This window comes from Mugil cephalus, chromosome 8 (assembly GCF_022458985.1).
Source record: "Mugil cephalus isolate CIBA_MC_2020 chromosome 8, CIBA_Mcephalus_1.1, whole genome shotgun sequence".
NCBI lineage: Eukaryota > Metazoa > Chordata > Actinopteri > Mugiliformes > Mugilidae > Mugil > Mugil cephalus.
Window position 1 is genome coordinate 8,807,844 of NC_061777.1, and position 27,145 is coordinate 8,834,988.

The following is a 27,145-nucleotide window of genomic DNA, read 5'->3' on the forward strand; positions in this document are numbered from 1 at the left end:
TATTAAATAGACACAAATGAGCTTTTATTCAGAATTATTTTTATTTTAACAGAAGACCCACAGTCCAATGTCGTCACATTATTAAAAGTTAGATCATTATTATTATTATTTTTTAATAACTTTCCAACTCTTTCTGCCTCCACAGCTCTGTGTAGGTTACAGATTCAGACGCATACAACTGTTTCTGACTTTGGTGAATTATTCAGACTGAAACATCAGGCACATGACGACAGTCTGGCTGAGATTAAAAATGAAACTGAACTGTTATCACTTCAACCAGGTTGACTGTAGTGTACCGTTGTGTTTTTTGGATTAAGTTGGATATTGACATGCGCGTCAGGAGCATATTCAGAGAGGACGGACTCCACCTTAAGCCACTGGCATCAGGAGAAACACGTAAATATCCATGAATGGGAATGAATGAAGGAAATGTCTAATGAGTAAAGTTAATTTGTATGAGAGAATTCATTCATTAATCATTGCTGGATGTTTGTAATGCTTTTCCTTGTAGAGACAAAGCGTGTAAGTGAATTCACACATCAGGCCAAGGAAAGTAAGAAGGAAGAGAGCTGGCCGGTCGTTCAGACCCTCGAGGCGTGCGATTGGTTGGCCGAGGAGCTCATAGCTTGGCGTGGTCCTTCAGGATGACCTCCAGCTTCTGACTCAGCATGATGTTCCCTCTAATCTTCAGCTTGCCGGAGAAGAACGCCTAGCGAAGAAAAAAAAACAAACACTTGAGTTAATATACTCCACCAGTCAAGAGTTTAAGAACACTCCAATATGTCTTTCTTTTTTTATTGACATGTATGCAGTTTAATGTCTCATTTTACTCATCTTGTTTTTATCCTGGGGTAGTTCTGGTATAGCTTGGACTAAAGTTCTAGGTCATTATCTTGCTGTAGGATGAAGCCCTGACCAACTATACCAGAAGATACCGCGTGCTGTTCTAAAACATTTGACCGGTAGTGTCGATATTTTTCTTCCTCCATAAAGTCTCCTCTACTTTTTGCAGCAGCCCGTCCGTTACTGGACTAGAAGACGGCCAAGGCGCCTGCAGCGAACACTTCACACAAATGAAAAAAAGCAACGAGCCAGGTCTCCGGCAAAACGGAGTAAGTGACCACCAGGGTTCTGGCAGCGGAACAATGTGAGGACATTCATATTCATGAGCCTGCACAGAAGAAGCCCCCCTTTTTTACTGGCGGAGCTACTGACGCTTTTCCTCGGTTAAAATCAACCGCACGATGAGTTTATGATGACCCCGGATGACAGTTAGCGGCATCCCTTTCAACTCCGCCGACTAATCTTTCTCCAGCTGCTCCTTTCATCGTCTGGAAAAGACCCGGCCTGAGGGATCTTCGGCGCTCCGGCCTGCCGACGCTCTCCGCGTAGAGAGCACAAACGCACGGGGCCTCAGATCAATATCAAGCGCTACAGGAAGCATATAAATTCTGTAGAGTGATTGCGCTCCCGGTGACAGATGAGATGCCTCAGACATAACAAGTAGTGTCGATTGATTACCCATGCTGAGTGCTTTCTGAGCCGGGCCTGATAGATCGCCGCTTCCATTTTTTATCAGACATGACGGGATCAAGAGAGAAGTCATTACAGATTGAAGGGCTCCTCAAAGGCACTTTCCCTTTAATTAAAACGTACAAGCAGACTTTAACATCACAGGGAAGACGTGATTTAAAAAATACGAGGCTACGTTTTTCGCCGGCATTGGAGCCAGGAGAGGTCCTCTACGCTATAAACTAACAGCAGCAGGTGAAGGAGTAAACAAGGTCGCAAGCCACTTGGTCTGAGATTGATTGCGACTGAAGAAAGTCGACGTGTTTGTCACCTTCTGCGGGTTGAGTTTCCCCTGCACCACTTCCATGAAGTCTTCGTCCGACACCGTGATGGTCACATCTGCCTTTCCGCTGTAAGGACCTTTGTGCAAAGAGCCGCTGCCGTTCTTCAGGTCGATAGCTGGAGGAAGAGAAAGAAACGATGGAATAAATCAAACACAGACAAAGCTTTGCTTTTCTCCGAGGATATCTGCTCTGCTTTTCCACAGTTTGACGCTCGTGTTAAGAGAGCTTGGTAGAATTTATGTTTTGTCTTTGCACAAATGCAGATTAGTCACAACATTAAAACCAGATCATCTTGTGACAATTCAGTGTTCTGCTGGGAAACTTTTGGACCTGGCATTCATTTGCGTGGATGTTACTTATACATGTACCACCCAGACCAGACCTCATACCAATGCCACTCCTTGATGGCAGCAGTCATCCCTAGTAAGATGCAGCTAAATCCTAAACTGATTATCCACAGAGGCTCCCACTAACAACAATCTGTTTCCAGACTCCACAGGACGCCCTCAGAAGGCCCATGTACATTCTCCAATTAGTCAAAACTGTTTTGAAGGCTCCGTTTGGAGACCTACACAACATTAGGAAGGTGGTCATAATGTTGCGGTTGGTCAGGTTAAGGTACCAGCTTATAATTTATTTTTTTATTTCTTATTTCACTGCGTTTTATTGTCTTGTAATGCTGCCTAGCTGCAACAATAATTCAATCCTGCAACCAACCAGATTCTGACCCTGAGCTGAATGCGTTTCATTTCACTCACTCCACTGTGCAGCGTTGACTCCGTTCTTGGTGATCTCCCAGCCGAACACGGCGTTCACCTTCCTGACCAACTCTGAGCCCATCTCCTTCACACGACGGCCGATCTCCGCAAAGACCAGCTCGCTCTGGAGGCCTCCTCCCTGCGCCAAAGAAAGAATAATTAGAAAACTTGGTTCTCATTTTGTATTTTGACGATTTGTTCAAATTCGTTTTGGCCCAGAGGACCAGAGATTCTTCAGAGTCCTGTGGAATGATTTCCAAAACAGAGCATTTTCTGAGCGGAGTACCTGAGTGGGAACATCTGGAGAAGCTCCTGAGGCTGCATGTAAATCCACGTAGGCCCCAGAGAGGACGACGGCGTCAGTTTCTTTCACCTGTGAGAAAGAGGCGAGCGCCGATCAGAGCGACGTAAAGGAGCCGAGAGCAGCACTGAAATGATCTACGCTCACTTTGCACTGGAGGTAAATTCTGTTGCCTTCCTTCCACATCTCAGTTTGCAGCGACTGACCCGGCATCACCGGCTTGACAAAGCGAACCTGAGACAAAGAGAGATACAAAGGGGACTGTAGCATCTGTCATTTAATTATTTCACAACGTTAAACTTTATTATCTTCAACCAGTCAGACTTTGATCCTTGGTCAAACCGGATCAAAAATCGGCATTGCTGGGTCATACTGACACCGGCGTGCAGATATGTGTTCCTGCCTTTCATTTAGAAAATGTTACGGGAAAATAAACCTGCTTGAAATCAGCAGATGAACACATAGAGGTGCTTAGAAAAAAAAAAAAAAATTACAGCAGCTACTTAAAGCTGCAGGTCATGTCTTATTGCAGCAGAGCTGTACAGTGGATAAAATAAAAGAGGAAGCTGTTTGACATGAAGAAGACTGAGAAACGCCAGACTGAAGCAAAGACGTGCACGGGGTCATTGAGATGAATGAAAACTGAGAGAGACCAATTGCTAAGATTTTAGTTATCTTGAGGTGTCTGGCTATAATAATAATAATCGTATGTACTTATTTTATTATTAATTCTATCAAGTTTTAGTCCAAAAAATATTAATTGGTGCATCCTGCTTGTCTATGCTGTCTGTGTTTCCACACTGCAAAAACAGCATTACTAGAAAAAAGCAAAATCTTCTTAATCATCTTGCATTTAGAAAAAAAATCTGCAAATGGGTTAAGTTTTTTTTTGCTTGACAAAATTCTTAAAATAAGCACAAAGTTATTAAAATAAGCACAAAGTTCTTGTCTCTGAACAAAGTATAAGATGTATTTCTTTGACACAAGGATTTTTTGCTTTCTTGAAATTCCTCTTTTTCAGTGCATTACTCCTGGAAATACACAAAACTCAAATATCGCAGTGTAAAACTGGTAATGGAAACACCTGCATTTCTCAAATATTGCGAGGTGTTTTTTTCCCCAGACGTATCAAAAGTTTATCGCAAAAGTGCAATTGCATTTTCCCGTCACCAGAGATGACACACGGGGTCATGTGACCAGTTCATTTGAGTCTATCTTCGTCAAATTGTAATTGAAATTTCATAAATATTGCTTTTATTTTGCAAAAAAACTGTCTGCTCAGCACTGTCCCATTCAATGTGTGTGAAGTTGCAGCTTCATGCATGACTTCTCGTTCGCCTCTTCTCTCCAAAACAACACTTCTGCCTCTTGAAGTCAAGCTCAACCTTAACCTCATCTCAGGTTAAGCCTTCGTCTGTGCTGATCCACTTCCCATTTCGGCTTATATTGCGAATTCATGCAGATTAAGGCATGGTAACAGATGAATGTTTCTGGAGAAAGTCAGTCTGCGTCATTGGTGGTGGTGCTCACCTTCATGGCCTTGAATCTGGACGGGTCGTTGTCGGCGAACTGCTTGAGGACGTGTCTCCCGGCGAAGCCGAGGGAGCACAAGCCGTGCAGGATGGGAGACTTGAAGCCTGGGCAAAGAGCATTTTTGAGTGCGGCATGTTCAACTATACATGAGATCTAAACCCCAGCATTTGACTTAAACTCCCGGAGAAAGATCGAGTCCCGATTCCACGGACTCTTTAAAATACCTCCCATCGCGGCAAAGCTGGGGTCTATGTGAAGAGGGTTCCAGTCTCCGCTCAGACGGTACAAGGCAGCCTGCAACCAAAGGAGGGAACGCACTTTGTTTAGATCTATATCTAATTCATAAACCTCTGAACTCTTCATACGCAGATGTGGGATGAAATTAAATTATCATGAAGGCAATGGGAGAGGTAGCTAAAATAAGAACGTCTTTGAAGTAATACAGTCGCAGTCGTGTAAATGGCTCAGGGGATTTGTTTGCTCCTTATTTTACTTTCTGCTGCATCACACAAGAAAAACCTCTGCCTCTGCCGCGCCGTCACATTCTGCCTGAAACTTTATGATTCTTCCAGAGGCACGTAAACACCGTGTCCTTTTTTCACCCACATATTTGCAATGCAGCTGATTTATTCGGTTACCCAAACCCACACACACACACACACACACACACACACTCACTTGGTCTCTCGTGGTCGACTCAACCACCACAGCATCTGGTGCTCGTTTAGGAGGAGGCAGTGCAGCCTGGAGGAATTAAAACACAAATAATAATAATTATAATTAAAAACGTGACATTTTTGGTACCGGGGTCTTATTTTTGTGTTCTGGTAAACTGAAACTCAAATGTGGAAAACGTACTTTGGCTTTGTCGGACGTTCTCTTTCCACCGAAGCCTCCGGCTCCGACCACAAATACTGAAAACTGGTTGAAGCACAACAGCTCACCTCCGTTGTAGGTGTGCACTGTAAAAATAAATGAGTGTTATAACAGACACAGTCTTCCATGTATGCTTAAACCCAAAACATTAGGTACACTAGTGAAAATGAACGCATGCCGCCTTGACCTGAATGATCTAATGACAGAAAGAAACGGTTTGATTAAATATCAACTACGATCAGGTTTTTGGAGGATGCAGTTTGTGCTACAGTTGAACTGTATTGAATAAAACTCTACATATAATTCACTGTGCTACAAACCACAGCCTCCAAAATCAATTTGCGTCACCAGCTCTGTCTACGTTAACCTTTAGTGCAGGACTCTCATATTAGAACGTGTTTGTTTATTACTAGTGTACCTAATGAAGTGGCAATGTATACACAGTATGGTTTATGCATCAGAGTGGCTCTCATCTGTGGTCTACACTGATCAGACGTAACATTATGACCACCTTCCTAATACTGTGTAGGTCTGCCGACACACCTTCTGAGGGGGGGGGCCTGTGGTGTCCGGGAACAGGATGTTGTTAGTGGGGGCTAAGGGGAGGGGTCTCTGTGGATCAGGCTTGTTCCAGTGCATCCCTCATTTTTTTTTTTTTTTTAGGTGTTGGTCTAGGCGGGTGCTACATGTCAACATCCACATGAATGCCACGGCCAAAAGTTTCCCACCAGGGTGCATGTTAATGATGTAAAAACTGACCAATATGATTTTTTTTTTTTTTTTTTGGCAGGAAACAAGATGACACATGGTGCCTATGAAAAATTCAATCAGCTGTTTGGGAATATTAAAGGGCCAAACCCTCAGTCTGCATGCATTTAAACTACCTTCATTATATCATTATTAATAGGCTTTGAGTTGAGTTCTCTTCAGTTTCAGAAAGATAAACACACACACGCATGGAAGATGAATGTGTAAAAAATCAAATCCTCTTTAGAGTCAGCATTATTTCATTAGTTCAGGTCAAAACACAATCAGACAAGACAAATAAAAGTTAAAAGAAACAACTTTCGCTGTAACAGAAGTCGGCTGGTTTAATTCACACGAAGACACTGCATCAAATTCCACTGTGATTTCTCGGGGGAAGCTCAAGTCCCGTGTTATTTGTTTAACGTTGGATTAATTATAGATCAGAGCGACTCTTAATATCCTCTGCTCAAATAAAAAATACCAGTCGCTCTCAGTCCATTATTTTAGTTTAAGGCTGTGAATTAACTTTTACAACTTTTAGAAAAATGATACGACAAAGTGTTGAAAGCAAAGCTAAATGCACAATAATAAGAAGTATACAAGGAAGGGAACTCACCGTCCAGGTGGATGACGGCTCCGGATCCTTTGTCCAACACGTCTGCTACGGTGGTGTTAGAGGTCAGGTTGCCTGGAAATGTATTTCACCCATTTCATTTATTATTTATTATTTTACATCATAGTTAATATTAATTAACTAGTTCAATGAGGAAACAATCAAGCCAGAAAGGATCTCTAAAAAAAAACATGATGTCATTTAACCGTTGGTGCAGTACTTGAACAGTCCCATATAAATTAGGAAATGAAAATTGAAAGACTGAAGGTTTTTTCTTGAGTTGCTCTGTTGGGAACGGATTAATCAAATCGCCCAGTGCAGGGTTTGTGCAGGGACAAAGAGAATAGTAACAGCGACGAACGCGTCATCTGGGCACAATGGAGCAATGGAGAGTTTTAAAACGCAGCCATTAACACAGAGAACGACATCCATGCATGTGTGTACACATAGGCAGGGTAAATTAAGCAGATTTAATTAGATTTTGACACTAAAATCCCAATATGGTTTTATCCGACTGATAAGAACTGAGTCAGGCTACAATTTGAAAGCAAACATTAGACGACCCAATCTACTCCAGCTCAAGGATTTGTACTTGTTTAACATTATAGTCTCCTAAAGATATCTGTGTTTCTAAATGTTGGCTGTAGCGTCACGCTAATAAAAGAGATGCATCGTTGCCAGTTACCATCGTTATCAATATTAAGTTATTCCCGTAGACAGACTCTCTGCTTTAATAAGACTGAGTTCTTTTCAGTCGGGTTAAAAAGGTTTTTTTGTTGTTGTTGTTGTTTTTGTTTATAATGCAGCAGACAACACATAGATGGTTAGCAGAGTCTGTGGGGATTCCTGGAATATCTTCAAACTGACAGCAGCGAGTGCTGTTCGATGACCTTCCGGGATCTTGACAGACTGTCAGAGATTTATCTTTAAGAAAAACACGAGCTCTGTGACTTGAATGTAAGAGTGACACACACACACACACACACACACATATATATATACACACATACATACATATATATATGTGAGGCACGGCCTGAGTCAGATGCAGAAAAATAAACTCAAAAAGACCCAGAAAGGTACTTGGCGTCTAGATTAAATCATCTAATAAATTCAGAGCAGTGGAACTATAATACAGGATCACAATAACTTATGTATTATGTATCTGTGTGTAGTGCAATAGTAGAGAGGAAATACCTGAGGTTGGCAGAGGTTTGTAAATCTCCAGGTACTGCTCCCCATGCAGTATCTGACAAAACATTACAGCAGCTGTGATATATAGTCATAGCAAAGTCTTGCAGCCTCATTAGCATGACTAATGTGTGAGCTGTGAGTCCTTCTTGTGTGCAAGGTAGCGTGAAGTGTACCATATGGATGCCAATATGTGTAACGCATATGTACGCAGAACTAAGCCGCGCACAAGCAAGTTGACACACAACATTTCAGACGAGCTGGACGTTCTCTAACCTGTGTCAAATCTATGTCGAGTCCAGGGATTGAGCTCAGGCCGCCGCCCATGATGGCAGCCTGGGCGGTGATGACCCCGAAGGTGGGCAGGCAGCTGAAGTCTTCGTGGTTTTCATACAGGAACCTACATTAGGACACAAGTGTTAGCCAACTGTGGGAATAAAAAAAACAAAAAAAAAGCTTTTGCAGGAACAGTTTGGACATGAAGGCAAAAATAACGGCACAGATGGCCGGTGTGTGTCAGCGTGGAAAGAGTCCAGTGTTTTTTTTTTGTTTTTGTTTTTTTTTTCCTCCATGCAGGTCAAGGTAGAAGTAATGATTGAAGCAGTAATACAATTTCACATGATTTGCCTTTTCAAGGCCACAGGGGGGAAAAAAATGTAAGACAAACGGATGCACACCTCAGATGATCGGGGTCCTTGGTGGACATGCCGACGCCCAACGCGTAGAGGATGGACTGGGTGTGGGTGTAGCTGAATGTGGACGGTGGTAGTTTTTGTCCCACAGCCTGATTCTAAGAGGAGAGGAGAGGAGAGGAGAGGAGAGGAGAGGAGAGGAGAGGACTCTTTAATTTAAGAAAATAATTTAATTTTATCAGAGAAAATCAGTGTGCTAAGACCACACCATGGTGGTTTATCACTGAATACAAAAGTCTACCCAAATAATCAGTGAATTAATCAATTCCTTATAATTTCCTTTAATTTCATCCGTCTAAATCATAGGTCTTCAACAGACGGTCCGCAACCTCTAGCAGGTCCACAAAATCTTTGGTTGATTAGACAATTTTTATATTTTTTTTTTAAATTTTGCCCCAGAAATGTAAATTCCTTTAAACACACATTAACATGAAAGGAACATATTTTAATAGAGGGATATAATGTTTCACACAGAGCGCCACGCTAGCCGAGACCTGTCAGTCTAAGCTCCACCTGACTATGAAAATCTAGATGCAGATTAGCAGAAGAAAAGCTAACAGTGCAGCCCGCTCGCAAACTACGAGGACAACTTCCTATTTTTCATTACGACACTTCCAGTGCAGTTAAACAGAGAAACACAGAGGACGTTCACTCTGTTTGTCTGACATTAAATGAATAATAATAAGGGCTAATAGACTCTGTCACCACTCACGTACATTAAATACGTTCAGTATAAGAAGGAGGAATGGCTCCAGGTAATAAAACCTGTCTCTATGTTCATGTTTGCTCCTCATTACCATTTGAAACTTATTCTTGCAGTAGTGTCTTTTTTGTCTTATACAGTCTGTTTTAAAATATAAGAACACTCCGTTCAATAATTTACAAAATCCTATAGATTCTCCTCGACTTAAAGTTGTCACTTTAATTTTTAATCCTGCAGTTTGATCTAATGTGTGATCATCAGCAGTCAATCGTTCGAGGACAAGTGGGATCTCTTTAGAAACGTACTCCTGAGTCGTACCAGGCAGACCTTGCGAGCGTTAAGCACAAAAAAAAAAAAAGATCCCGACCTCGACTGGTGGCCGGAGCAGAAAAGGCCACCGCTGTTAACGAGCAGATGCGAAATGAGCTGACAGTAATCAAGTGTTAATGACACAGAGAGTCAGGAAGGCCTTTCTGAAGCTCAATAAAGTGGAGCCCTTCGCTGCGTTGTAAATGTTTTAAAACTCTCATTACTCCCAGCCCGAGGTCGTCCTGAGGTAGCTCGCCGATCAGGCTCAAACTGATCAATAATTTTACATCACAGCTGCTGTGGGACCTGGAATAAATCTGCAACAGCAAAACTAATGATAAAATAATCTGGTGAGCTGGTCTTTGATGTCTTATTTCTTTAGCGGTTCTGTCAGAACACAGATCAGCCAGAACTTTAAAACCACCAACCAGTCAGTTGACGGTGAACATTGACGATCTCACTGCACTGTGATGTTATTCTAGGGAACCTGGGTCCTGGCATTTATGAAATATAGAAGTAAGACAAGTAACTAAAACCAAAACCAATCAACAACACAGAATATTGGATGCTCCATAAAATGCATATGACTAAGAAATTACAAATCCAACCTTTTACTAATGATATATATGTTCGTTGTTTGCCTAAAAGAAGTCAAATTTGAACATAAGAGTTCTCAACTAGTACTCCTTGTTTTTCTGCAAAATGTTATATATCTATATACTGATAGTGAGTGGATCATCCCACAGATATTTGATCAGTTTGGGATCTAGTGAATTTGGAGGCCAGGTCAACACCTTGCGCTGTTTTTCATGTTGTTGTTTTTTTTTTTAGTTGTTTCTAAACCATTTTTGTGCCTGTGTCAGGCTCCATGTCTAAGTAACGTCCCCATGAACGAATGCTGGGCCAAACTTTTCCCAGCAGAATGTTGCATGGTCACAAAATGGTCAATTTCATTTGCTTTCCTGTTAGTGGTTGTAATCTTGTGGCTGATCGGTGCACGTTATCTCACATCCACACACAGACTAAAGTCACAGTCGAGGGGATTTAATAAAAAGCAGCGGTTGATCAAGATAAAAAATTAGGCTTTGAGCAAAAGCGATATTACATGGTGACAAGGTAATTGCAGCGTAACATCCATCTGGTGGACGATCTTATCTGGTGTGAAATGCCCCGAAAATGTGTGTTAAAACATTTTTTTTTTCTCTCCTCTTTCTTCCTACTGATGTACTACTGTGGTCCAATTACAGGTGAGCGTCACATTATCAACAGACTAGAGTCATTTGAGTCTATGGTGTGCACCACGCACAGATGCTACCAATAAATATAGAGAAGCCACTTGGATGAGAGGTGGAATGTATGTTGTATGTGGAGATATAATATGAAATACATGATGCTATGAGTAATAGACACAGCAGCAACAGCAGCACGGGGTGAGTTAACTATATTTTGTTAACAATACATGCTCCACATACCATGATGAGGACAAAAGCAAAGGTGTGTGTACCGTAGAGCTGCACAAAAACAAAATGAACACACACACACACACACTTACGCATGACAAAGCCAAGTCAGATGAGGATACAATGGTGATGTTTGGCTCGAGGCTACGTTGTGACTCCGTTCCAAATCTCTCATCAGGCAGCCACTCACTCAGCGGAGAGGACACCGATACCCGAGAGTGAGAGTGAATGATTTAAGATTTATTTGTACTTAATCATGACATTACAGAGCCGGTCTAATGAGCGCTGTTAACGTCTTACAGGATGTGAAAATGATTAGACTGTTAAAGTTTCATACTATTTATGCTTGTTTAATTTTATTTATTTTTATTTTTTTTTAATAAATGTTAGATTGTGTCTTTCTTTTCGTGACTATTTGGACATGCATGCAGATTTTTTGATAAATATAAAAGATTACATTATCAATAAATACTGGCAAATGCACATATTTATGTTTTTTTTTTTCTTGGTATATTTCTGTGCTCGGTTCTTACCCGGCACTGTTAAAATAAACAAAATACAAATTTCAGTGGCCTGCATGCTGCACGTAAATCATTCATCCTGAAGGTGCATTCTTTAAGTAATAGGTCTTAGTGGGTCCGCAGGGGTGCACACATATAGTAGGTAGGGGGTCCCTACTTAAAAATTGTCCAAATACGTGGGACTTAGACAATTTATTAAAGAAACCTGCTAATGTACCTGTGTTTCTGACTACCTGATACAGTAGCGGGAGATGGTTGGTGGCTGTTTCTCTGAATAACTAGCTCATGTGCTGCGATTCTACTTGTGGCCCCATGTTTTATTCAAGCAGCCATATGCGACCTGTAACGAGTTCACTTTCTGTGATTGGGAACACAGTCAAGTGAACGAGCAGCCATCCGGGGAGCCGTCGCTGCGCTGCTGTGATGCCACGTCTTTTTGTATGAGAGCTAATCTGTGCAGCCACTCGTCTGGTGCATCTCTATGCCATATTTACTTTTTGTATGTTGAGGGAGCAGAGAAGGTTATTATCTTCACTGACTAGATACAGTTGCGGCGGTATTAAAAAGTCATGAGGTGCCATGTTCGAAACGGGTTTACAGCTAACAGACACTACTACATTCTCAGTAGGAGGAGTGACAGAGTGTGTGAGTAAATGAGGGGGAGAAGAGCATCAATGGAGTTTAAGTGACAGTGGTGAAAATAACAGCTATTTTCTTGCCTCTGCACTTCTGATTAAGTGTAGAGAGGTAAAAAAAATAAAAATAAAAATGGAGAAAGTGTGGAGAAAGCAAATTATCGGTGCGTTCCAGACATTATTTTTCAACATGCATACGTTGAAATGCTGTTATAGTGTGATTTAAGTTTTTCATGTGTTATATGGGAACTACAAGTCACGCTAACTATGGCTAAAAACAATAGCCTGGTAAAACAGTGTGAAACACCATCATGACAAACTATGATTAAAACAGAAAAATCTTTTTTCTTTTTCCTAATGATCTATAGCTTTTAACATTTGTCATACTGCATGAAGATATAATTGAGTAACATCAGCCTATAGTCATGGTTGTCCTGAATCAATAGAGGTGCAGGACTTGCAGAGAAACATTAGAGCACATTGAGTAAAAATGTGACAGAAATAAAGAGACCGCCCAGAAACTGCTTGAGATTCTGAGGGTTAATAGTGTGTTTCATTAACATTTTGATAATTATTATTATTTTTTAAATATTTTTTATTACAACGTTATAAATTTCTGCCTCGTGTGGTCTTGTAGATTTCATCACCGCAAATAATTCTAGTAAAAAAACCCATAAGTTGATTCAAGTTATCTGTTCGATTTACAATTCATCTAATTTAAATAGCCTAAAAATGTTATAGTAATAATATTAGTTAATATCAAATTATATTGCCTATACCGGTCTGATAAAAGTACATAACATTAGGCTGAAAGCCGGTCAATCTTCACCACCTATTGTTTATTTTCCTGGTGGAAACTGATCTGGAGTCTTTTGAGAGCTGATTATGCTGCAGCAAAACTCCACTGGATCAATCAAATCATTTGGTCTGATCTTACATGTCATCTGAGCATCATAAAGTATAATTTGTCTACAACTAATTGGCTCTGGGTGGGTGTAACGCTATCCAATTGCATGCACATACACGGCCAATAATGAAATCCAAGTGGTGTGTTACCAGACTTATATGAACGTCGCGTTTCTTCTAATGAGAAACAGCAATCAATTAAAAAGCCTGGTACATGATGGAAATCCAACAGAGACAATATGGTGTAGAATTAATAAATGCAATTTGGACCTGGGTAATCAGCAGCAAATGGAACGGATGGAGGGATTAGCCAATTAAAAATGACTACATCCTTCAAGGTAATTTAAGTTCTTTTCCGCTGGCGATTCCAGGTTCTGGGAGCAAAGGAATACGTCCTAACCAGGGTTAATGAACACAGGCAGTTCACACTAACAAGATCTGTCACAAAGAAGATAGAAACAAGTCATGTACAAGAAGCTTGTACATGACTGTGAGAGGAAAACCGGCGGCAGTAACCATGTGTCTACTCACTGGATTTAACCCTGATCCTGACGCCGCCGAGGCTGCGGATGCTGTTGGATTCGCACCGACCTCTCCCTCCGACTCCACTTCAGACAGCACATGCAATAATGACTGAAGAGACTCTGCACGAAGGTGAGAGAGACATCGGGACACAGAAGATGAAGAAGATGAGGGTGAAATGATTCATTACGACTCGGGGATCTCTGAGGACGCACTTGAATATATTTTAATATACGTCTTGAGAGATTCCTGAGTGACTGACTTTATCTTGACAACCATCTTTCACACCATGGTTTAACTTGTCTGGATTGACTTTGTAGTCGCCAGCTAAAATGATCCAGGCAAATACTGCGAGGGGGTTTAATCTTTATATTAGACAACAAGTGTTGACAGCATGAGTAAAGTGGAAATTGGCTCTCATGACATGTCGGCACTCCAGTTATACTTGAGGAAAATGCAGTCCTTAAAGGGACACTCTGACATTCTCAAAAATACTTGTATTTTTATTTGATCTGGGAATTTAGCAGCTTAGGTTTGCTGGCTCTCCGTGTTTGCTTCATATTTTGTATATCGACATATAGCTCTTGGCAGTAAAACAATGAGGTTGTCCCTAAAACAGCTCCGACCCAGTGAGGCACAGACTCCACTATACCGACCAAGACTGCAGCGACAGATCCTCTAAATCCTGCAAGTTGCAAAGTGGGAGCCTCGATGGAATCGGACTTGTTTGTCCCACACATCCCGCAGAAGCTCAATTGGAGACCTCTGAAAGCTAAATCAATACCATAAAACTCGCTGTTGCATTCTTCAAACAATTACTGAATTGAACTGAATTTTTGCTTTGTGTCAGGGAGCATTACGCTACTGAAAGAAGCCACTGTCAAGGTTGTGCATGATGGCTTCAACTTGAACATTTTTTCCTGCATCTAAAATATTAACTTTAAGGACAAAATATTAACTTACTGCCCATTATATAAGTAGTATAGTACGGTAGTATGGTCATAATATGTTTGGGGCCATTAAATGTTTCTTAGACAGTTTCGCAGATTAGATATCAGAAATTCTGACTTTGGAGTTACATATATCTGACAGTTTGTCCATGTGTGGGAGGCAAACAACTACAAATAGCTGTGTAGGAATAAACCTAAGAAAATTAAAAAAAAATGCTTCACTTAATTATACAGAAATCCTATTTATTGATTTTAATTTAAATGAAATTTGAGACAAATTGAATATTTTTAAGAATAAACGTGACTACTCCACCTTAACATAAGTGGTTTACTTTATCCCTACCGTACCCTTCTCTGTTTGCCTGAAGACTAGCTAAATATTATCCAACCAGGTAACACAATATTTAACAGCAGACCGTCTAGAATCGAGGAGCAAAGAGACCACGTCCACTTGTTCCTGTCACATGGCGAACAGAGGCAGCAACAAGTCTCCGTAGCGAGCTACAAATGAGGAGGCACTAGAAAGCCATGCTAATGAGGCCAGCTAGCGCCCTGTGGGACTGCCAACCCCGCGCAGTTAATCCTAACACCGCCGCCCACATCTTCCAATGTACATGTGAGAGAATGGAGAGGGTGCAGGAGGTGGAGAGATGCAATAATCAACATGTGCAGCCCTCTTGTTTTGCGAGGCACGCGTTCGTACGCGACACAGTGTGCTTCACCCATGCTGCGCTGTAGGTGAGCGGAGAGTAAATGGCGGAAGACTCAAATTTGTGCGACTCCCTGGAACACTGGAAATTGGACGTTAAAAAAAAAAAATAATAATAAATCATTCAATCCATTATTGAATGGATTGAATGGATTCAACAGTTTCTCCAAAACTCTTTGTGCCAACTACCGGCACTTCAGTGTGATAAATTTAAGACCTTTTCAATATCACATAAAAAACATTTTTCACCATCAGCGACAGCATGAAAGCACACGAGAGCGAGAGTTCTTCTCCACGGCCAACATCCTATTTTTAAACACAACATATGATTCTTACTCAGCAGAGTACTAGAGAGTTAGCCTTCTATAAGCCAAAGGGCAAACTATGCGGCCATGCAGTGATGTGTTTTTTTGAATCACTGTGACTAAAGTAATGAGTCAAAGAAATGTAACAGAGATTGGTTTAGATTTCCATTAAGATACAGACCTCTAAACCAAGGGAGTAGAGGGGTCATTCAGAGTATACACACACACACACACGTTAGTAGGTTTGTATGTGGCCCAATGCACTACTGACCTTGTATACTAGTTGGCTTAGTGGCATCTGTAAAATCACAGATTTTGTCCCAGTTGTCCCGGACAGCCTCAAGAGTCATGGGTTGGTTCTTTTTTCTCAAAATCTGGCCCCGAGTACGCTCCCAGCGCACTGCACACATGGACACGCACAAAGAAAAGGGGTCAGCGCACAGTGAAAATCGCACACATGCAGTCGAGAGAACAAGAAGCAAATGAATATCACAAATTCATGCAGACGTTTCCTGAGGAAAAAAAAAAATAAAACAGCGCTACTCACGTTTACCAATCCAGCCTGCACCGACCTGTAAGGAGATGAAAAACGATCAGATGCGCAAATACACACACAGAGATATGTGTGGGGAAAAAAATATAAATATATATACTGTCTCTTTATGAAAGCTGAATATTTCAGTGCAAAACTATTGTTACAAGTGACAAAGGAATAAAATGACACATAGCTGCAGGCGGTACAGTAAGTGTGAGATCGTGTTCGTCCTATGCTTTTTGCGGTATACCTCAAACAGCCCTCCGTTTTCTTGGCACTGTTCATGAGAGAGCCACAGGACCAAAGGAGCGACATACTCGGGCTTCAGCGAGTTCAACATATCTAAATAAAGCACAAAAAAATACACATGTAAAACAGAGCTCTTTACAATACAGCATCTGCGACTGACCCACAAGTATAATAAAGAGCAAAGGAGTGCCTCTGCTTTGACATCTATGGATGATTGTCAGGGTTATTGTCATTTTCTAAATTACTTGGAAATTAAGTGGAAATTATATATAAAGAATAATTTAAACTGTCATTTTTTGCATGTATAAAAGTATAAAATAGTCCCATTAGTCAACATGCTTTGAAATTGTGTCCCAGATAGTTCAAAAGCTGGGAAATATACAGTATTTGTCATGTAGCAGAACAGGCACATGAAGCTGTTATGTGAGAACACAAGAGGAGACATAACCAAGGAAGCTTTTCATTTCCAGTAAAAATGCCATATGTCGTGCTGAAAATATCTGTGCCCTAATTTGACTGAAAATTTTGTTTCACTACACTCACCAGTGTTTAGATGATCTTTTTTGAGAAGTCCGGCTTAGTGAAAGTATGAAGTGTTGCAGACTGCAAGGCAGTTCAATCCAAAGCCAAGAGGCAATTTAGAAACACAAGCACAATAAGCAGCTTTCCCAAGACTGCATCCTCACAGAGGCATTGATATCCAAGCACGTTTCACGGTGAGCACACTGATTAGCTAGGAAGCTCATTCAGAAGAAGAATTCGTGATGGACCCACCATTGAATAGAGTAAAACTGATCTGAAGTGTCAATTTTGTGCCTTATGCAACTTACTTATATGGGCCTTTGTATCTCAGATCTGTGAAACCATCATAAAAACACGTCTCAAGGTGAGAACAATACCAGCTCCTCTATCGTGGCTGGTGACAACTCATGGTGGTGAAGGGAAATAGCAAGTGGCTGTGCGACTTTGCCTTCGTGGTGCAAAGTATCAAGAGCTGAATGAATGCTCGTAGGTCTCAGCTCTCGAATTCACTATCAAACGTGAATTCATCTCAACTGAAATTAAATTTGTGGCAAGTAGAACTACAAGTAGAAATAAAGGGCATTCCAGCTCTGCAAGAGCAAGAGCCCGAGCCTGACATGACATCTGAATATGCGAGTGTGGAAAACTCCTCCAGGCATTTTGAGAGACTTTTCAGAATGTGAAAAGTGAACAGAAAGGGGCCGTAAACATTTGAGCTGCTGTTTATTTTTGAACCTGCTGACTTGCCTGACAGCCTACAACATTTTGGGCCGTCCTATTGCTTTGAGAAGTTCCTTTCAAAACCACTGAAGACTAGCTAATCCGAACCTGACAAATCAGCTTCAAGCGTCTCCTTCATCACTGCCATCTGAAAGGAGACGCCTCGACGAAAGGGTTTTGTTCCCAAAGGTTGTAGCAAAAATTGAAACGTTTCTCCGCCTGTGCTTTAGCATGTCACTCAATACAACACACCTGCCGGCAAAGCTATAGTTACAAAGCACAATATGGTCATAATTAATGTGCAGATTTTTACAAATACTGGATTAGAGGGTTCTTCATGTTTGTTTTATGTTGAAACAGAAACACAAAGGTCGTAATTCATCTGTATAATTATTGTGGAGGATGTAGTTTATTGTGTCTGCAGGAGAACATCTGATTTCTTCCATGATCCAAGGGAAGGACCTCTCCGGACAGTCCATAATGACAGGATTGTTTTGTTTTCCTTGATTTCTCAGTCTAATCAGATCTGATGAGACTGATTAATTACTAATAATTAATACTGACTTTATATTAATTGATTAATCCTTACAATGTACTGTTCATCTGTAAGTGGTGCCCCCTATCGATGAGTGCCATTGTTAGACTTAAATATTTAATAACATAATTCCCCTAAACTGGACAGCTCTTAAATGCTGAATACTGAGCCCTTTATGAAGATATGTGAATCCATTAGTGTCCCTAATAAACTGGGACGTGAGTGCACACCACAACACTGTTTCACACTAGTATCCATGGCCATATTACCTTCTGAAATTAAAATTTGTAATGTAAAAATTCATTAGTTCATTCATTAGTACACTTATTAATATATTAGAAACTAAATAAGACAGCTAACACCTACAGTGCAAGAAGGCGGCCAGAGCCATTTTAATCAAAGCACTTACATGTTGGATAATCTCATTATAGCGGCAAGGAAAACACAACCCTTGAATATTAGATGACACATTTGCATGTCTAATAGAAGCGCTGTTGCCTCACATTTTGTAAATCAACATTAAATAGGCATTACATTATGCAGTTGTTACAGGGAAAAACGAGCTCTGGCTTCGGCCAGTTTGGCCTGACCAAAAGAAAATACAAGGTTCTGTGAGAATGTGTGCATCCACATAAAATACCAAATACATACACTTTATGCTGTTCAATCTGTGTGCTTACCTGGGGGCATGGTGCTCTCTGTGAGGCGTGACCCAGCAACCGGGGCAATGGTGTTGCAGTAGACGTTGTACTTGCGTCCCTCAATTGCCAAGGTGTTAGCCAGCCCCAGCAAGCCCAGCTTGGCAGCGCTGTAGTTGGCCTGGCCAAAGTTCCCATAGATGCCCGTGGCCGAAGCAGTCATGATGATTCTGGCCGCAGGCAACAAGTCAGTGTTAATGCAAAGTGACAGGCATCGCTACCACACACACACACACAAACAATCTCAGAAAGCCATATACACATTTCATGCATGCATCAACACACGGGAGCATGCATATGTATGACTGCATTATCACAGGCACAGAACAGCAGTACACATCTTTCCATTTTACTTGTGTAGCTGTGTGCCTTTGGAGGCTGCAAGTCAAAATGAAAGCATGCACGTACAGAAAACAGTGTGACACTTGCAATTTTGCAAGTAATCTCACGCACAGAGTTCACCTCAGTCAAGTAAAAGTAATGAGGTTAAGCATCAATGATACATTAACTGCCGGAGATATGTGAGTCACAGGGTCTCAGTGGTCATTAGAAAGCAGTGATCCATATCGCAGAGTATACATACTGTACTCTGCAATGGAGGCACCAGGGAACAGGCGATGATAAACTATCTTTCAGATCAATAACTTTTAGAGAATTAAGTCTATGAGGCAATAACAGAGAGAAGCTTTCATACTATGGAGCACATCTTTCCATTGTGCATTACATGTTGCATTTGGGATCTGATGCAGTGGATAAATCTGTATGGTTTCACAGACAGAGAGTGAGCAGCATGGTCAAGTTATTGACCTTTTTCTTTTTCATTTCTTTCCCCTGTGGCTTCACCTTTGAATGCACCATAAACTTTTGTTTAGGTTGACTGCACACAGAGATTGAATTTTTAAATTACCCATGAGCATTACACAATTAAAAAAAAAAAAAAAAAATCGGGTCCACATACTTTTGGACACAACAGCAAGTTTTGCCGTTTTCCCCGTTTCCCAAAATGGATTTTGTTATAGCTACATAATGAGCATATATAATGAACTTTGGAGGAGCACTTATGATATGTAGCCCTCATTTTTTTTTTGGAATAAAAAAAATGTAATTGGACAATTAACTCAAGGTACTTCAAAGACAGGGTTGGAGTATTCCTACACTAATTTACCAAGTTTGTAAAGCAGGTAAAAGTTCTGGAGTCATTTCCAAGTGAGACATGAGCTGTCAACACAAGTGACATGGGTCATTCATAGGCAGCACATGTAAAACAAATTAACTGTCTGGATCTGCAACTCCTCTGAAACAACTAAGTAAAGAAGGTCACATATATGATTAATCAAGTTTACAATAAAAAAATACACCTCAATGGAGCAAATCCAGAGAGTGAGAAACCATACGTAAGCCTTAAGAATAAAAGCCAGCTACATTAGATTAGACATCTGAATAGATCAACCTGTATCAGAATGACGGGCAGAAAGCAATTTGGAGAATACTTGGACCGGCTCATGATCTAAATACAATATCTTCAGCAAAACATAGGTGGTGTGACGCATGAGCATGCATGGTGACGGATGGACAATGAACCAAAACATATTATAAGAACAGAAACACTTCAGCAATGGCTGAGTCAGGTGATTGTAACCCAATGAAGCAGCATTTCACTTAGCTAAAGGCAGAAAGACCCGTGGAAAAAAACAACAACTGAAGACAGCTGAAGTAAAGGCAGTTCATCAGGATCAGGATCAAAAGCAGCCTGGCAAGTCTGGCAAGTCAAAATGTCTTATGTGAGGAAGTATTTTTGGCAAATCCAAGTTAAATAAATAACATAATAAGCATTCAGCGCCTTTATTTATCTTCCAAAGGCAACTGACACCATGGATTCCAAGAAACAAGGTCACTGTTAGATAGAGAGTTACAGCAATAAAACCTGTGAATATTTGAATAATTTTATGCTGTTCTACTTGAAAGATAGTCTGCACTGACCTTTTACAGTCATATTCATAGCAAATTTGTCTTATGTCAATATTGGAATGCATTTACTGTATTTCATTTTACATGATAAAATAACAAAATTAAGCTTCAGTCCTGGTTATTCAGTCCTTACCATTCTATCTTACGCTAATATTTTGGTTTTTAAAGTCCAACAATGATCTGTCTGATAAGATAATCTTAATTTTGTTGGACGCAATAAAATCGTATTCACGTAACAGGAGCATGACAAAGTTTTTACCCACATCAATAGCTGTAACAAGGTGTGCTCCTTACCTGCCAAACTTCTGGTTTTTCATGTGGTTCCAAGCAGCTCGGGTCACAAGGAAGGAGCCTCGCAAGTGAACTCTTTGAATCATGTCTGAAACGCAGAAAAATGGTGTTCTCACACACATCTATATCCATAGACATACATACTATGTACATGTCTATGTCTTCATCAGTTTGCGGGGCTGAAGGTGCCTGAAGGGTTTTCACTTTATGGGTGTGACTTGTCATGGTTCATGTGGAATTTCTTGCCTTCTTGAGTTGTGCATAAGTCAGGTTGGTACACAGCTGACAGCCCTGTATGACAACTGTTACAATTCATTAATGTCACTGGATGTCGGTGCTGGCCACGCACCTACTCCTCCAGTGTGTCTGCCCGTATCACCTATATTCACAGCTTTGACCTGCTCTGGGAAAGTTCCTCCTGAACTCTTTTTCACCTATCTCGCTTCCCACCCTAACACAGATCGCCACGAGCATGAAACCAGCAATCTTCCCTCTTGATATTATCCCCACCGCCCTCCTGAAGGATGTTTTTCTCATTAATCCAAAACCACAGACATCTACAATTGCATAAATGAAATAAAGAGAAAATATCCTTCAACTAAACAAATCCAAATCCGAAATCATTCTCTTTCGCCCCCCTGACAACATCAATCTGATTTCCAACACTCTCTGTAACCTTTCCACCCTCATCAAACCCCACGTCAAGAACCTCGGTGTCACTTTCGATTCAGAACTCAAATCTGATAAACAGGTCAACTCAGTAGTCAAAGCCAGCTTCTTCCAACTTTGCACCATTTCAAAAATCAAACCATTCCTCACCTTCCCAATCCTAGAAAAAGCCATCCATGCATTTATTACCACCCGCCTGGACTAATGCAACTCTCTCCACACCGAAATCAATCAATCAATCATCTCTCTCTCGTCTACAATTAATTCAAAACTGACAGGTTCTCGAAAGAGAGACCACATCACCCCTGTCCTTGCCTCCCTCCACTGGCTGCCAGTTAAACTTCAAATTGATTTTAAACTTCTTTTATTTGTATATAAAGCCCAGAATGGAGCAGCCCCCTCCTACATGTCAGAACTTTTAACCCCTTTGCTCCCCCCTCCAGGCCCCTCAGGTCGGCTCACCAAGGGCTTTTAATGGTTCCACGCTCTCTTCATAAACTTAGGGGTGACCATGCCTTCGCGGTCGCTGCCCCCAGACTGTGGAACAGCTTGATTGATTGACTGATTGATTGATGGCAAGAACCATAAGTAGCTAAGTAAACAGAAATGACAGTCCATCATTTCTTTAAGGAAAACTTGAATGTGTCCCCAAGTGCAGTCACAAACTGAAACGTGCTCATATGAAGACCGCCCCCGGAGTCACCACTGCTGCTGAGGATGAGTTCATCTGAGTCACCAGCCTCAGAAATCGCAAGTTAACAGCACCTCAGATTGGAGCCCAGATAAATGCCACACAGAGTTCTAGTAGCAGACACATCTCTGCACCAACTGTTCAGAGGAGACTGAGCGAATCAGGTCTTTTCGACCGAGTAGCTACAAAGAAACCACCACTAAAGAAAAACAACAAGCAGAAGAGATTTGTTTGGGCCAAGAAACACAAGGAATGGGCATTAGACCAGTGGAAATCTGTGCTTTGGTCTGATTAGTCCCAATTTGAGATCTTTGGTTCCACTCGCCGTGTCTTTGTGATGGTGTTGGGGTAATTTGCTGGTGACACTGTGACACTGATTTATGCAAAATTAAAGGCACACTGAACCAGCATGACGACCACAGCATCCTGCAGCGACATGCCATGCCATCCCATCTGGTTTGCATTTAGTTGGGCCATCATTTATTTTTTGACATGACAATGGCCCAAAACACACCTCCAGGCTGTGTAAGAACTATTTGACCAAGAAGGAGATGATGGAGTGCTGCGCCAGATGACCTGGCCTCCAGCAGTCACCTGACCTAAGCCCATTTGAAATGGTGTGGTGCGAGATGGACAACAGAGTGAAGGTAAAAAAGCCAACAAGTGCTCAGCAAGTCTTATTCAAGAATGTTGGAAAACCATTTCAGGTGACTATCTCCTGAAGCTCATTGTGAGAATGCCAAGAGCGTGCAAAGCACTAATCAAAGCAAAGGGTGATTATTTTGAAGAATGTGAGATATTTCACACTTTTTTGTTAACTACATAATTCCATGTGTGTTCATTCATAGTTAGCATAGCTTCCCCGCATTGGCAAGGAAGTTCGAAGCAACTGCTTCATGAGCATGACATTCATAGACCTCTATTACCATAACCCACATATTAATCAAAGACAGATTAGATGGTAAATGCTCTTGCTTTTTTATAGCACCCTTCTATCTAAAGATGAATGAATGAACAACAGAAAATTAAATTACGGTGTTTAAATTTAAATTTTTTATAGCTACAACAGAAGCTACTACTGTGCGCGACACTGCCCCTGGTGCTGAAGGGGTATGCCATAAGCCACTTTTCCATCTTGGCACTGCTGAGGCATTGACTGTATATACACAACAGGTGAAGCAAGCGCACATTGACTATTATTTCACATTCGAACAGCATGGATCAGAACTATGGACATTGCTGCATTGCGCACACTGAGTAATAATGTGAATGTAAATAAAGAGAAGAGTTGTTTAATTACCCCAGTCCAAATCACTGATCCTGGCAAAGGATCGGTCACGAAGAATCCTTTGGAAAGAAAAGCAAAGACAATTCAGTCTGAGCTGAAACTGATGGTTGATAGCAGGGGACCTTAAGTAACATTAATATGATAACTGCAACTCAATGGCCACTTTAAGATCAGATGATCTAATCAAACCTAAAAAATAACTATTGCTGTGAAAGGACTTACCCGGCATTGTTTACAACAACATCTGAGAAAAAAATGAATGAAAAATACATATTACCAAATTTAATGCACTACATTAACAACACCTCTATCAACTCTGATAACCACAGGACTGCCATACAAAGGCAACGCATACCTATTCTTCCAAACGCATCCAATACTGCCTGGATCAGTTTGTCTCCATCTTCGACAGAATCTGTGCGCACGTGGCAGAAAAATGCATTCATTTTACGGCGTTAAGGGATTGATCTTTGACAAAGCTACTGCGGCCTCTGCCAGGTTCTTGTTAGTTTAGGCTTGGCTGTAGATCAGAGCCTTGGTGTCACTGTTCCCAGTGTCAGAGTGACAAAGTTATAACAGAGAGAGATGTAAAAATAACAAAATAAAAAAAAAAAAAAAAAAAAAAAAAAGGAAAAGAGCTTTTATATTGGGTACCAAAACGGTTGATAGTCGGTTTGTTGTGTAATGATGCGTGACACTGCAGTTCTATTGACTGCTGGGCATCATTGTTTGTGATGAGAGTGGATAAAAAAAAAAAAAAAAAAAAGTATGCCTCAAATATATCTGCCAGATTCATAATTGCTAATAAAACATAATGATCAATGTCTTGTTTTGTGCTAGAGAAATTATTATTTTTTCCCTCCTCCAAGTCGGACTTCATTACTGTTTTTAATTGTACCATTGCAAGCTAGACACTCCATGGCAAATAGTGTGTGGAGAACAGAAGAGAAGACGACTAGTCCAAACGTCTTACCATAGTTTGCGATGGCCTTGCCCCCCTTCGCTCTTATCTCCTCCACCACTTTATCAGCAGCTGCAGAACTCTTTCCACCACCGTCAGTGCTTCCCCCAAGGTCATTCACTTTATTGCAACAAGAAGACAAAGATTAGCAATAATGGAGTGAGTTCTGCAATTCTCCACAAGTGATTAGGGCAGGAGGGGAGTGCAGCCGAGCTGATTCCTTGTCAGAGTTAACAGCAAGTCCAGGCCAGGCAGCAGGAAAAGTTATTATATAGGAGAGGGCAAATGTCTGCGACAATACCTGCAACGATGTTAAAGGTATAGCTCATCCACATCTATGAGAAACTTCTCTACTAATGCCTATTCCAGTACTTTCATCTAGTCTGCATATCTGATACCGGCAGTCTTTTTCTCCTCACGTACAATTTGTAAAACTCACTATGTGGAGCTAATAGACCTATTGTTCTGGGTGAATAAGCACAAACCAGGGTGTGGGTGATTGCTGTAATCTAACGACTGCTATGAGTGTAAGCAATGTGAATAAGAGGAACTAGCAGAGGAAGATTGGTCATGTCGTAGTGCTTACTGCTAAGGTCTGTGTCTGTGCCAGTACCTATTAATATTTTGACTTTGTGCTTTCCCGACTTTAATCAATGATGAACCAGCATTCATCTTTAGCACCGTTTCATGCAAGTGCAAGAATATAGAGGGTTTAACCGTGCTCTCAGATAAATGCCGCTGCTGCTACTGCTGCTTTTTATGCAGTCAGCACCAAACACCAAGTTACATTGGTGTTTGGTTACCCACACCAATAAGGTATAACATTATGACCACCTAACAGTTGTGACTCAGAAAGGACATGGGCGTACTGAGAGTGTCCTGTGGTGTCTGGCAACAGGATGTTGTTAGTGGGGGGTCCTATGTTTTGGGTCCTATGGGTTGAGGATAAGACTTGTTCCAGTGCATCTCACAGACACTTGATCAGTTTGGGATCTAGTGAATTTTCGAGGCCAGGTCAACGTCTTGTGCTGTTTTTCCATGTTTTGTTGAGTTGTTTCTAAATTATGTACGTGTGTGCGTGCCTGTTTTAAGCTGCATCCCCTGCTGACATCAGGGGGTGTCATTGCTATGGGGTGGGTAATTCTCAGAACATTATGCATGCCAGGTTTACAATGAATATCCTTTATGTACCTACCTACTACGGAGGCGCCCCTTTCAGCAAAAGCCAGTGCATATTCTCTGCCAAGGCCTGTGGACAAGAAAAGAGAAAAGTGCCCTAGGTCTATTGTATGAAATGAAACGCCCCCTTCAGCAATCAGTTTTGCTGCTGCTCCATGTGACCTTTCACACACTTTCATCAGAGTGATTATAAGCCATTGGTGTACTTTGCTCCCCCTGTTTCTTTAATCGACATGGCTGACAAAAAGCATGGTGCTACTCCTACAGGTCATGTAGAACATGTAAAGCGTTTATTGTTATTATTTACTTTAACCACTTTGTGACATGCACTTCCTTCACAGCTGTCAAGGGTGGGGCATTGAGATTAACTGTGCAGCCGTGTAACTTCAGAATAACTAAAATGATGTTATAGTCCATGTCTCACAGACCATACAAACAAATGCATGCGTCTCTTCGGATGATAAATATATACTATTGCCCCATGATACGTTTCTGTACCTAAACAAAAAGCTACCATCGCGCTGTTTAAATGATGGAGCGAAAACACAACACGTGTCGTTTGTGGTTTGCAGGAGCACTAACTAATACACCAGAGAGAGAGACACACAGAGAGAAGATTCGAGCACTACCTGTCCCAACTTGGCTCGGCTACAAAAACTCTACAACTAGCAGCTTAGCATTCACAGTTAACATTACAAAAGCTATTTAACGGAGTTGAAAGTCTCATTTTAGTTTTGTTTTACCTCCTCCTGCTCCAGTGACAAGCACGACCCTGCCCTCGAATGACAAAGACATGGCTGTGAGATGTTATTGTCGTGAGAGACAACCGACACCGTGGATAAATTTTAAAAAAGCCTTGGCTTCCAGAGACAGCAGGGAAGGGAACCAGGGGACAAGTTCCACTTCCGCATTTACGGGATGACGTCACTAGCACTGACCAATCAGAAACCAGGATTGCGTAGCGCCCAGATCCGGACAGGGACACTTGGATTAAACTAAATAAAACTTAATGCGCTTTTGGTAGTGTATTGCCGTGCTGTAACCATGTTTTGCATCATATTATATTCAAATAATTTAAAAGAAAATCTGCTTTTTCATCTGTGTGCAAGTAAGGGCATTTCTCTGCAGCTATAAATACAAAGCATAACATGGTTTTAACAGATTCGAGATTCTTTGAATGGCTGGCAGTGCATGACTTTTATAGTGTCAGAAAATATTTTCGAGGATGTTGTTTGTGGGGCTGTTCAAGTGT

General features: G+C 41.1%; 1 protein-coding gene across 1 annotated transcript; it reads right to left on the reverse strand.

The window, feature by feature from the left end:
* Positions 1 to 2: 2 nt before the first annotated feature.
* Positions 3 to 26,803, reverse strand: hsd17b4 (hydroxysteroid (17-beta) dehydrogenase 4). The gene is made up of 25 exons (XM_047592801.1): positions 26,637 to 26,803; positions 25,910 to 25,963; positions 24,727 to 24,834; positions 24,109 to 24,168; positions 23,976 to 23,997; positions 23,766 to 23,812; positions 21,109 to 21,193; positions 18,829 to 19,016; positions 16,373 to 16,464; positions 16,135 to 16,159; positions 15,859 to 15,987; positions 13,633 to 13,745; positions 8,553 to 8,665; positions 8,152 to 8,275; positions 7,882 to 7,933; positions 6,688 to 6,759; positions 5,307 to 5,410; positions 5,127 to 5,192; positions 4,673 to 4,742; positions 4,446 to 4,552; positions 3,063 to 3,149; positions 2,901 to 2,987; positions 2,615 to 2,753; positions 1,844 to 1,971; positions 3 to 709 (listed from the first exon to the last, which is right to left on the reverse strand). Exons 1-25 carry the CDS (start codon positions 26,686 to 26,688, stop codon positions 620 to 622), a joined length of 2,214 nt encoding a protein of 737 aa, XP_047448757.1. The 5' UTR covers positions 26,689 to 26,803; the 3' UTR covers positions 3 to 619.
* Between the last annotated feature and the right edge of the window lie 342 nt (positions 26,804 to 27,145).

Bases quoted from the DNA above. Each gene is read 5' to 3' on its own strand.
- hsd17b4 (XM_047592801.1), bottom strand. From the start codon at position 26,688: ATGTCTTTGTCATTCGAGGGCAGGGTCGTGCTTGTCACTGGAGCAGGA. The intron at 8,276-8,552 runs GTGTGCATCCGT...GTCCTAATGTAG, and splicing joins AAGGACCCCGATCATCTGAG to GTTCCTGTATGAAAACCACG. The intron at 710-1,843 runs GTGACAAACACG...TTTCTTCGCTAG, and splicing joins GGAAACTCAACCCGCAGAAG to GCGTTCTTCTCCGGCAAGCT.